The following is a 12,601-nucleotide window of genomic DNA, read 5'->3' on the forward strand; positions in this document are numbered from 1 at the left end:
GATTAAATTCTGTATCTATGAACTCATAATGGTAGATTATTCTCAATAGTCTGCAAAGTTTCCACCATATGCTCTGGTGTGCATCTGTGTAGGAGTCTCTAATATGAGCACTATTTAGTAAAGAAGCAACAGGCACACATCTATATTAACTTGGAACTCTAAACAATAAGAAGAGCATTGCAAAGAAACTGAGCTGAGGCCACTTCTTACAATTATAGCCCCAGCAAATTCATCATTATAACAATAAAAGGGGCATAGCAATAATCTGTTAACTGTCCACCACCACAACTGCGCCCCAAATGACTGCGTAAGATCTACCTTTCCCCCCTTCATTCGAAGCTTCAGCTGGAGTCCTGTTCAAGTGGATATACAGTGCAAGAGTCCCGTTAGTGCATCGTGTTTTAACGTGATTCTTGTTTACTTGGATATCAAGATAGTCAGATAGCAGACATCTCTCTGTTCCCTTGCTTCCCTTTCCCATTGTGGCCCCTTATGGAGCGCAGCAGGCATTGGGACTTTGGGGTCAGTAATCTGCTGCATGAATGAGTTACATGTTCCCTACAACCAATCACAAGTCAACCAATCCTAAGGATTGGTGTCTTCTGAGGATGTGTCATGAATTCTCTGCTTCTCTGGGGCATGATACTGTACCTGTTGACAACACGTCTCTTCAAGTTGCTACTACTTTATTCCTCTTTCACTCAAATGATGTGTCCATAGACATCTAACGGTTAACCTGTATCCCTATGTCCAACTCAAAGGCTTCCCACACACCTACTGGTGGCACTGATACCTTTTCATATCTCCAGTTTATGGCTCAGGACTGAATTCAGATCTGTTGTCATATTGTCAATGCCCCACCTCTAGAATTCTAACCGAGCACATACACATACATGCAACCCTCTTCACATTCATCTTGACTTTACATATAATGTAGATTGAAATCTCTTTTCAGCCTGCCAATTATGATCCTTGGCCAAAGGACACTAAAAAACTACTAATATTGCTTTAGAGCGGTTCCAGGCATCAATGGTCCATTGCAAATGGCTGCAGCTTGAAATTATCTGCACCAGATGTTAGAAGAGCACAGGTGACTTTGCAATAGGACAAGGTGAACTTTGGCATTTACATACATCTGACCCTTTTAAGTAAAACACAACAGCAGACACAATTAGTATTCAGGGTCATGGTCTCCGTTCAGAATCCTTAAGGCCATTTGCAGGATTGTGTTCTTCCCTGGGGTTCTCATACTTAACCCCTTGGCCGCCCATAGTTGACTCTCCTTGGTGTTACTTCTACGCCAAGCTAGGCATGAAACACTCGTGTATAGGCGCGTTACAAATACCATATCATATCATATCATGTCCCAGGGAGCTCAAGTTTCAGTCTCCTTTCTTGGTTGCTCTCTCCTGGCTACCTCCTCTTTCTTATCACTTCCTCTTTCCTCTTCTCTGGATTTTGCCTTCTTTCTCATATCCTGCTTCTCTCTCCTTAACTCACTCCATGTCTTGTCTTTTCCTCCCCCATCCTGGGTTTCCACTGTTCCTCCTCTTTCCTCTCCTCACCACTCTCCTTTGATTTGTTTCCCCATCCTCATTATTCCTTTCACCTGCCCCACTTCCAACCCTTTCTCAGATGTTCATCTCATTTCCTCTTTGCCACTCCTTTTCACCTCTACCCTCTGGCTCTCTGTGATGTTCTCCCCTCCTCCTTTCTGCTCTTCTATTCTTTCATGTCCACTCCATCCTCCTTCTCTGATGTTCTATCCCTCTCCAGGTGCTTCTCTTCATCTCCATTCTTCCCTCTACTGTGTTTTTCACCCCTCCTCCTCCTTGGTCCATGCTCTTACCGTTTTCTCTGATGGTGTCCCCCTTGCTCCCCCATCTACCTTTCCTACCACTCTCTTATTTTCTGCACCTTTCCTTCTCATTCATTTGCTTGTGTCTGTTGTCTCTGTTCTTTCCTCCTGGCTGCTTCACCATGTACAGTCCTTCATCTCACGCATACAACTTGGCTCCCGCACCTCACCTCCTTACACCCTCCTTTTTATACTCACCTGAGCATGTGTGATGAGCGAGAAATGCGATTGCTTCACTCTGGTACCAGAGATCATCAACCATGTTTTTCTTAAAATGGGCATACAACAACAGAGACTCTAGTCTCTGTCGACCATCATCTTAACACCAGGAAATTTCAGTTACTCTCTTCAGATCCCGTAAGACTTAAGACCCTTCAGAGCTCAGATCTGATTTTTCTTCAGGAAACTTGTTTGATGTACACTGTGGGAATTGATGGCTTTTCAACTTTTCAACAGCTGGCCCAGCAATTGGGACGGGGGGGTGTTGCAGGGGGTCTCCTCGTTGCATGCAAAAATGACGTCTTCATGTTTTCTCAACTACTATCTATAGAGAGACAGGGAATTCAAATTGTGAGAGTGGGCCTGTCTGGTGATAAGGCTGTTGAGCACTGGTTGGTGATCAACTTGGATTGGAATCCCTTAGTTTCCAATCTTTTGGACTTTTTACAAGAACTGTCTGATCATCTAGTCAAATATGCTTCCCTATTCCCGGCAAATCAACTCTTAATAGCAGAAGATTTACATTCTCAATGTGTTCATGTCATGGACAGTGTATCAGGCAACAGTAAATTAAGTACTAGGAATGGAAGAATCTGGTTAAAATGTATGCGGGAAAGGGATCTCTGGTTACTGAATGGGAATGTGGTGAGTGATCTCTTGTGTGAACCCACTTGGCATAGGGGTGCTTCCTTCTCTACCGTAGACTATTTCTTTGTAACCAGAAGGATCTTTGACAGTTGCTTGAAATTTGTCGTCTCTAGAGTTAACTCAGATGATCATGACATTTTGATTGCCACAGTGTCTCGAGAAAGAGCCTCGGTACAATTAGTGTATCATATGGAGGTCATGGTAAACTCTGCATGTAACCGTTAAAGAAAATTTCATAGAGAGGGTCTGACTTTAACTAAGAACTTGTCTGGATGAGTAAAACAGCTGTCTGACGGTCAGCTCTCCCTCTCTTGTGCCCCTGCCAACTTTCAGGCTTGTCTGTGGGAATTTAGTCCCCAAACTGTTTGTTAATAGAAAACAGGTGACCCATAAGCATGATTCCCACATCCATGAACAAAAGAGGTGGAAACGGAACCACATAGCAAGGTTGAAAAGAATGGACTTTGATAAAGAGCTCCTTGATAAACATCTTAGGAGTGTGAATAACGCTAATAGGAACTGGGGACGCTCGCATAGACATTTAATATATCAGCATGATGGGGAAAAGATGTTGAGGGTATTATCCCTCAGAAATTCTAGAAATGTTTGGGCATTATTAGGTTCCTTGGATGGCCAACTGTCAGATGGTCAAGAAATGATATTGCAGGAACAAGTGTGGGTCAGGCACTTTACAGAGGTTTATGGTTATTTGGATACTCCGATTCTAAGAATGGAATTGGGAGGTGCCTGGTCCTTATCTTTTTGCTGTGAGACCATCGAAAAACGGATTAAGAAGTCGTCTAGGTCGCGAGCGGCCAGCCCAAATGGGCTTAGCAACTCTATTCTAAAAAGGAACCCCTCTCTGTGGGCGCAGCTCCTAAAATATCTATTTGATAACATCTTGTTGACAAAGGAATTTCCAGAATCATGGAGATCTTCTGTGGTGATCCTAATTTATAAAAAAGGGGACCACTTAGCAGCCTCAAACTACCGTCCGATATCTCTCCTAGTCCTAGATGTGGATAGTAACATCTTTGTAGGCTTGATTTTGGCAGAAATGGAGATTTGGGCCAAGTCAAAAGTCATCATTCCTAAACAACAATCATGTTTCAGAAGGTGGTTGTTGACTTCCCTTAATGGACTAGTCTTAAGTTGTCTAAGTGCGCAATCTGGGGGGAATGGTGAATTGCCCCTATTTGGAGGATAGATTTATCTCTCACAGGCGTTCAACACCATTAATAGAAATCTGCTTTGGGAAAAATTGAACGCCTGGGGGGCCCCGTCCCACCTCCTGTCTATCCTCAATGAACTCCATCATAATACATCTATGCAAGTTAGGCTCTCGAGAACTGGCGCCTGTCAGATTGAATTAAGAACAAAAGAGGAGTCCGTCAGGGGTGTCTTTTTATTCTCTTCATCTCAGATCTGACTATATGGTTGCAAGATAGGGGTTTTGTGACCCCAAAAATTGGAGATTTGAAAACTAGTTGGCTGGCTTATGCCGATGATGTGGTGGTTTTGGACTCTTGGCATTAGCAGACTATGCTAAGTGTAATGACTTAAAAATCAGTCCAGGAAAATCAAAAATCCTAGTTTTTAAACATCCAAAAAAGCTACTTAAGCCGTTTACTTGGGAGTTGGAGAACCGGGCCGTAGAGATAGTAACTGAAATCACCTACCTAGGGGCTAGTATTGAATCCTTCCCAACTATGGGTCATAGTGTTGCAACAATTGAACTTAAGGTGCTCAATTTGGGGGCACAGATGAAAAGATTTTTTTCCAAATTCTGTAAGTTCTCTATTCAGCCCATGATTAAGTTCTATATAGGTAAAGTAGATCAATTATTGTGTTTGGTTTGGACTCCAAACCCTTATCTTTCAAGATAGATTGGGATAGAATTGAGGCTAAATTGTTGAAGAAATCGTTGAATTTGCTCAATTGTGTCTCTATAAGCTGTCTGCGTTATGAACAAGGTTTGACCTCGCTTTGGGGAATTATGGAGTGGAAATGGCTCTCAATGTTGAGGTTGATTTTAGACCCGCCTAAAGGTTCACTATAAGAAGATGTAGCACTGACAAGACCTAGAGGAGGTAATATCTTCGTCAGTAACCTGGAGGTACGATGTCAAGCAATATTGGTGGATTTGAAGTGCTCAGTGGAATTACTTGTCCAGAATCCGATGAAAGTCAAAACTCCCATTCAGCGAGGTGACTGGATTAGGACCATGGACAAAATGAGGCAGACAAGCTCTCTGCTTCACGTAACCAAACTAATAAAAAGAGAGCTTCTCTGCCGCAATATCTAAATAGGTCATCGGATCCAGCCATTGGATCTATCTTTTTGAGATTTAGATTGAATCTACTTCCCAAGCGGAAATTCTTGTCAATAAGAAATCAGGAAGACTTCCCTACTGGTATTTGTAATAAATGTGATGACAAGGAAAGTCAGTCTCTTTACAACCTACTCTCAAAGTGTCCAGGTGCGTGGGTTTTGAGCGTCTCCAGACTGCAGAGATTTGTTTATGATGTGAGGTGGTTGAACTCAGATTTATTCTGGGAGCGATTATCATTGGGCAAAGACTTTTTTTGACATTTGAAGTAGTCGCCGTCTTAAAGGAACTAGATTCAGAGCGGGAGAGATTTTTAATTAGATAATATTACGGTGCTTCTAAATGGATGAATTAGGCATTTTTGTTTCAGATTAATGTACCGTATTTTAAGTGTTTCTGTTTGCTTTTATTATGTGTATGTTTTTATCGAGGACTCTCCCTTTTGTCCTTTGTTTTACCTATTTGTTCTTAATCGAATCATTGATTGTATTATATTTCCTTGAAAATAGTGTTAAAAGTCATTAATTGTTTTATTTGTTGTTTGTATATATGACTAATGCACTATAAATAAAAAATAAAAACAATCTCTTCACTCTGCAGGACTCTGCAAACTCCACGGCTGATTTTATTTTTGGTTGGCAGGAGCATCTGTGCTGGGCTCCATGCCCTATGCCTATTTTTATGAGGACTACTTTCCTGGATCCTCTTTCTCCTCTATCGCAGATGCTCTACATTGTTTCCGATTTCCAGGAGTGCAATGTGATTAATTAAATAAAGACGACACAAATTATACAGAAGGAAGATTGTGCACATCCTATATCAAATGTCTGTCTGCGGGGGAAGCTAAAAACTTACAGAACACGCTAGAAAAGAATAACCTTGCGCTGACTCAGAGCCAGGGAGGGGGCTTGTGGTGCAGAGGCACTAGGGTTTGTCAGGATTCATAAACATAAAGGTTCTTTGGGAATTCTGGTCTGAAATCAATCAGTATAAATCCAATTTGAAAGGGTCAAAGGATACAAAACCCAGTGGGTTCACAGACTACCAGAATTCAAAGGGTTACAATTCTCAAATCAGAAAGAGGCCTGTGGTGGGCTCGAGGTACATCTAAGGCAGCATCACGTCAGGAGTTATCTACACCGTAATTGTGTACCGCACCTCGCCCACATTGCCCTTGGCTGGGAGTCTACAATCACCCCAGGACAGACAGGGAAGAAATATCCTGCCATGAAACACAGCCCGAAAAGGCCGTTACAGGCTTAGTATAGCCTACCCTTGGCTTCTAGGAACATTCCTGTTTTGTACTTCTCATCCCCCACACCCTATTAAAGTCCTTTTGCTTGTACTTGACCTGAGTCACTATTCATCTGATGATCAACTGATTTCAGACAAGTTGTAATTACCCTCTCAAAGGCAGTGATTAAGAGCTACAATGAGATACATAAGTGGAACAAGTGTTTTACTGGTTAAAATCTAAAGGCTGATCGAGAGGGTGTACAATCACATAATTACTTTAAAAAAAAACAAAGCCGACTGTGGATATTTTATTTTAATATGCTGACAATAACAGTACCTGTAGTTGTGCATTAAAACAGACCAGAGTTTGTACTGATGATATGTTTATTTTAATTTAGAGCAAAGGCGTACAAGAGATGAAGAAATGCTGAGACGGTTGGCAGGGAGACAAGGTATAGTAACCATACACACATACCAATTGTAAACCTGCATACTGCTTGTATTTGTATTTATTTGAAGAACAGGGATGATAATTTTGATCAGAAATATCTTGCAATAAAAGGTTTTCAGATTGTGGACGCATCCCCCGCAAGGGTGCCTGACAATAGCTCAAAGATTAGTACTAGAGGTGAGCCAATTTATGAGAGTGTGAGCCAAGCTGAATATAGACTAAGTAAAAAACAAGAAAAAGGCAACTTTCAAAGACAACACAATAGAGGGCGAGAGCTGCAAACTCAAGAGGACCACTGTACAAATGTACCACATTTCATGATTATGCAACACAGTTGAGAGTGATGAGGTTAGATAGCAACAAATGGGGAGGGCGTTTGGGTTCCTTTCTCTTAGGACAGTAGATGAAGTTTAAGCCATTCGAGCTTTGAGTAGATCTACAGTTGGGAGTGGTGAGGTTAGATAGGAACGATGGGAGAGGGGTTACTTTCTCTTAGCACAATAGATGAGGTTTAAGCCATTCAAGCTTTGAGGAGATCTACAGTTGGGAGTGGTGAGGTTAGATAGGAATAATGGGGGAGGGCTTACTTTCTCTTAGGACAGTAGATGAGGTTTAAGCCATTCGAGCTTTGAGGAGATCCACAGTTGGGAGTGGTGAGGTTAGATAGGAACGATGGGGGATGGTGCTAGGGTTCCTTTCTCTTAGGGCAGTAGATGAGGTTTAAGCCATTCAAGCTTTTAGGAGATCCACACTTGGCCTGTACCTTGATTGTTATGTGCAGTGGGTTCCAGCGGTGTAGCATGAGTAGGAAGAACAAGCGGAAGCAAGAGGAGGCATGCGGGCATGCAACAGTGAGGTTGTATGCAGCGGAGGTGCAGAGGGAACAATTTGATATGGTGATTACACAGATATACAGACAGACATGTTCTGAGGAGGAAGAAGATTACAAGCTTTGTAGAATAAAGGAAGGAACTATAGAAGGGAGTGGCTGTGCATAGACAGCCATTCAGCATTATGTTGGCAGGCTGAAGAGTAGGAGGATGAGGGTAGATCGTAGAGAGTACGGGTAGCAAAATTGAAGAATTTTCTAGAGGGAAGAATGCCATGGAGTGCGCACAAGCATTATTCAAGATTGTTGAACACGCAAATGGAGATCAAGAAAAGGACACATTTTATGAACATTCAGAAGGATTACACGAGCAGCAGAGGCAGAGGTTGTACTTCACTTTTGCAGTCTGAGGTTTCTATCAAGAAGTTCAAGCTGCAAGGGTATAGGAGGTCAGAGTGGAGGGATGGCATTGAAAGCTTGGAAGAAGATACCTTTGATTGTCTTTGAGTTGAGCCTGTGGCAGCCAAGAGCCTGCGAGTGACAGATTACAGTAAAAACAGATGGCAATCGGTTCCAAGATGTTGGGTCAATGAGGAAAAACAGAAAAAGATTTCAGTGTCGTCAGGAAAGACGAGAACAATCTGTCTCGGGCAGAGATATGAAGGATGAAGAGCGGAGGTCCAAAGACTGATTCTTGGGGCACGACAACATAAAGAGGGGTGGGGTCAGAGTTTTGCGAGTGCCATCAACCTTCCATCCAATCTGGACTACATCAGATAGCAGATATGCAAATTCAAAGTACCGGGAGAGTGAGAAGCAGAGAGGAGTGATTGACACTGTTGAAAGTGGCTGAGAGGTCATAAAGAATGAATAAAGACAAGAATTTGGAGTTGTGTTTACACAGGATCTGTGATGTCTGCTGTCTACTGACAATTTTGTTGGAAATATTCCTAGTTTTGGATGACAAGATCGTCCTTGCTATAACTTACACAAGAAAGATATTGGTAGCTTATATTTTTGTTTATAAAGATTTTCAGTGCTGGATGATGAAGGTCATCCTTGCTATAGTTTATACAAGAAGGATGCTGTTCGCTGATACCACTGTTATGAAGCAGTTTTAGTCTTATGTCTGTTGAAGGATGAGCATGCTAATGATGGAAGGTGACACCTACTGCCCATCGATTATAAAGAGTCCAGGCTCAAAGCCCAGGTAGCTGTTCAGGGTGGCAGAGCTGGCAAGAAGACACGGGACAGACGTGGATGACTGGAATATGCGAGGGAAAAGAGAGAGCCTTCCAGAAGGGAGGGGCCAACTCCCTCTTTTTTTTTCTTTTAATGGATTCTAAGGCCACTAAGCTGGATTTGTGGCTGCTTTAAGGCATGTTACGTCCCAAAGGACCGTGCCTATTGACTTTTTTAGCAGAACTTTGATTTTTGATTGAACTTCATGGGAATAATTTTGATTTTCTTCCCCAAGGCACATCTGCTCACCACTTAAACGAGCAGGCACTGGGCTACACGCTGGCACCATATATCCCAGTGGACAATTTAATTATTTTCGAAGCATTTTTCCTTATTTGTTATGCTTTTCTGATGGTGCTTTGATAAGGTGGTTTTTGATATTTGTTGTCAATTTTTTACTGGATTGTGTAAAAAGATTCAGGCATCCAATCATATCCAGCGCTCATCTCATCTCTCTACCTTCTACAGTTAGTGAGTATGAGAGGCCTTTTACCCTTCGTTGATATCACATTCAGAAAGGTATTGAGGTATTTGTGCAGGTGCTTCTTCGAAGTTGCCCATCATGATTTGGTGAGGCACATGTTTCCATGGAGATTGCCTAGCATGATTTGATTTGTGAGGTCGCCTGGCACAACCTGGTGGGGCAGGTAGTTGGTTTTGTAGGTGAATATGATTTCTTGGAGAAGGTTGATCAGTCTGTCTTGATTAGAGGTGATGACAATGATTTCAGCTTTTTCATTAACTACTTTTTTCATTTTTAGTGTGTTGTATCTAGTGATAATAATAATAGCCATGTTTATTTATTACATATTTCTCATGATTAAAACACTGTTATCAGATGCATTTGAACATGAATGTTAAGTGGGGGGCATCTATTTGAACTACTGTGTATTGTATAATGTTAATGTTAATGTTAAAGGTATTTATATAGCGCACGGTCACCAACGGAGTTGGTCTCCAGGCGCTAAGGCGGATCTGTAAATAAAAAGGTAGGGGGTGGGTTAGTGGGTGAAGAGGGCGTAGAAAATTGAGAGGTGGTGTAATGTTGCCAGCTTCAGTTCAGTTTTCACTGTGCACTGAGCTTGCGTGTGCATATAGGATCGAAGCGGGACCTCGCGTCCTGTTGTTGCGATCCATGTGTTGATTGTTTGTTGTTGCGGTGTGGTGAAGTCTGTAAGGTTTGCTGTGAGAGAGGTAGTTGTGTGATTTTTGTGTGATTTAAGTATTCAGAAATGTGAGGTTTTGGTTAGTGGGTTGTATGTCTCATAATCCCTGTAGTTTAGTTTATGTATCAGGTTGTCATACTGGGTTGATATATTCGTTCTCTTGGTTTACTGATTGTCTAGTTTCTGTGGTGATACCGGGGCTGGTTCCAGCAGATTAAATTTGCAAAGTACCCCAGGTTCGGTGAGCATTGTCCCCTAGTTTGATAGTGGTGTTATATTATCCCTAACCAGCTCCTTGCTATCCTCTGCATGATGAAATGTCATCAAATTTAAAATCCCACATGATGCAAATGTTAATCCAATTAAAATCCCACATGAAAATAAAATATAAAAACATTTCAGTATGCTATTTTATTAATCTTAATATTCATTACAACTTTTAAACTAATTGATAAATTCATACTATTTAAAAGGTTCCTTTGAGGTTCTAGTTTGCTGGAGGGGGCTTTTTCTGTTCAAACAAGAATCTAATGACATCAACAATAATGGAGATTTGTTTACCTTCAATTATTAAGGTCCACAAATTACATACAATTACGGTATTATATATGGTACATCTGTTTTAATACACACCAAGGGTTACTGGATGCTGTGAGCAGTGGACTATCGATAAACTATAACCCGACATTGGTATGGCTCTGCTGTTTTGGCAATTTAGAGCAGGCGCCCGCTGTTCGGGTTGTTGCCTGTTCTATTTACTGTTACACAGTGACAGGTACATGCTTTTGCCTAACCCTATTCCTATCACAGCCCCTGCTGAGGGGATCTTAGACACTCCCCTGGGGTGGAGGGAAGGCTCTGGAGGTAGGGGTGATAATAATCACCTCAGGAGACCCAAGGGCAACAGCGGGAGAGAGTTCATGAAATTAATTTGGTCATGAATAATTTAGTCTTGAAAGATCTCCCATTTTTCATGAAGAAATTCATTTTTATGAAATGTTTGGAAATGCTCTGTCTCTATTTCAGTTTAGATTCTGTCTATTCTCGCCTTCTTTTTTCTTTGCTCTCTTCTATGGATGTGCCTCGTGTTCCTCATTTTATTATCCCTCCCCACTTTTTATTGCTATCAATTCTTTGTTTTATATGGGCTTGTTTATAGAGCCATCTCGCTTATGCATTATTGAGTAACGTGCCTGTATTTAGATGTTTTACTACTGATACATATTTCCTAATGATCGTTGTTTCTTAGGAGAGTATTTTAAAAACTCTTGTTTTTCCATTACTGCTAAGAGCCTTTACTGTGCTCCTTATTCATCAGCATGTTTCTAATACTCCCCCCAACAATGACCCTTACGATGCAACGTAGCCGGCATCCAAGATGCTCACCTTCACCTGAGCATCATTTAGATGTACTCATGCACTGATTAGTGTCACTTATGGGCCATATACTGTAAATGAGAAACTATTCTGAACTTGTACTCCTGTCCGCATGCTCATTTTTAGTTTTGGCTATTATTTGGCACTTCAGTGCAGCTTATAAGCTGAAACACTTGCATTGGAGTGCAGCAAGGAGGGAAATGGCATGTGAGGAGGGGCACACAGCTTGTATGTGGTCTCCCTCTCACTGTGCTTAGAGAGGCATCAGCTTCACCTCACTGATGATCCCCAACAAGGGTGAAACACGTGTATGGGGTTGCTGGTGGTACTCTCGTTCAGATTGGATTTGCCATTGTATTTCGGTGCTGGACTGCCCCTTGGCAGGACAAAGACTGATATGCAAATGGATATTTCCCATCTGTGAAAGGCACAGTGAGTAAAAGCAGTGGCTGCGAACTCTCAAGTGGTTAATAACCACTGAACAGGTTATCATGTCTGTTCTTGCGAGAGAGGGGCGCCCGCTACCTTTGTAAAGCTTGTATGTGTTGCTTGGTTATTTACCCACCCATTTACTGACTATGGCCTCACCAATTCCTATGGTCATTTCCGCCCAGTGGCTGCCCCTCCCTGCTCAAAGCACATCCTCCTGGGATCTGTTTGATCTACCTTTATCAAGCAGTAAAATCAAACCTTGGTCTGTCAGTATGATTTATAAGCTTTTTTGTTAACGGTTAATGTCCTACTGATGTAATAAAAATGTCTTATGCAAGTTTGCCTTCAGCCGTTTGATTTCCCTTGCACTGGAGTCCTGTTAGAAACAAGCATTATTTTCAGGGTTTTTTTAAATGTATGTGTTTACACACAAATCGAACTTTTCACATAAAACAATATAAAAATGAATAACATATATACAAAAGATAAAACAGGTTAGCATAACATTTCATGAATACATCACATGCATCCTGCTTAGCACCTACTGTATTCATTGTATATATGTATCTTACAGTACCTCATTGCATTCATTGTATATATCTGTCCTACAGCAGCACTGTAACCATAGCTGTTCTTTATCCTTTGTACCAATGTAACTTAAGTTTAACAACCCTCTTTATGCCTTCGCGCCCTAATACCCTCGGGTCTGGTGCACAATATAAATAATTAAAAAAAAACAAACAAACAAATAAAAACTAAGATATCAATCATCTTCAGCACAAATTAAACCTTCGACATCAAGTATATCTAACTT

General features: G+C 41.4%; 1 protein-coding gene across 1 annotated transcript in view; it reads left to right on the plus strand.

The window, feature by feature from the left end:
- The window catches only part of LOC138480457 (uncharacterized), a 286,047-nt gene that overhangs the window by 37,764 nt on the left and 235,682 nt on the right, over window positions 1-12,601 (plus strand). The window contains exon 5 of the mRNA XM_069612241.1: window positions 6,689-6,742. Within this exon, the coding sequence (XP_069468342.1) occupies window positions 6,689-6,742 (54 nt within the window). The remainder of the gene's footprint in view (window positions 1-6,688; window positions 6,743-12,601) is intronic.

The sequence above is a fragment of the Ambystoma mexicanum genome, chromosome 5p, assembly GCF_040938575.1.
Source record: "Ambystoma mexicanum isolate Mex_15411 chromosome 5p, UKY_AmexF1_1, whole genome shotgun sequence".
Taxonomy (NCBI): Eukaryota; Metazoa; Chordata; class Amphibia; order Caudata; family Ambystomatidae; genus Ambystoma; species Ambystoma mexicanum.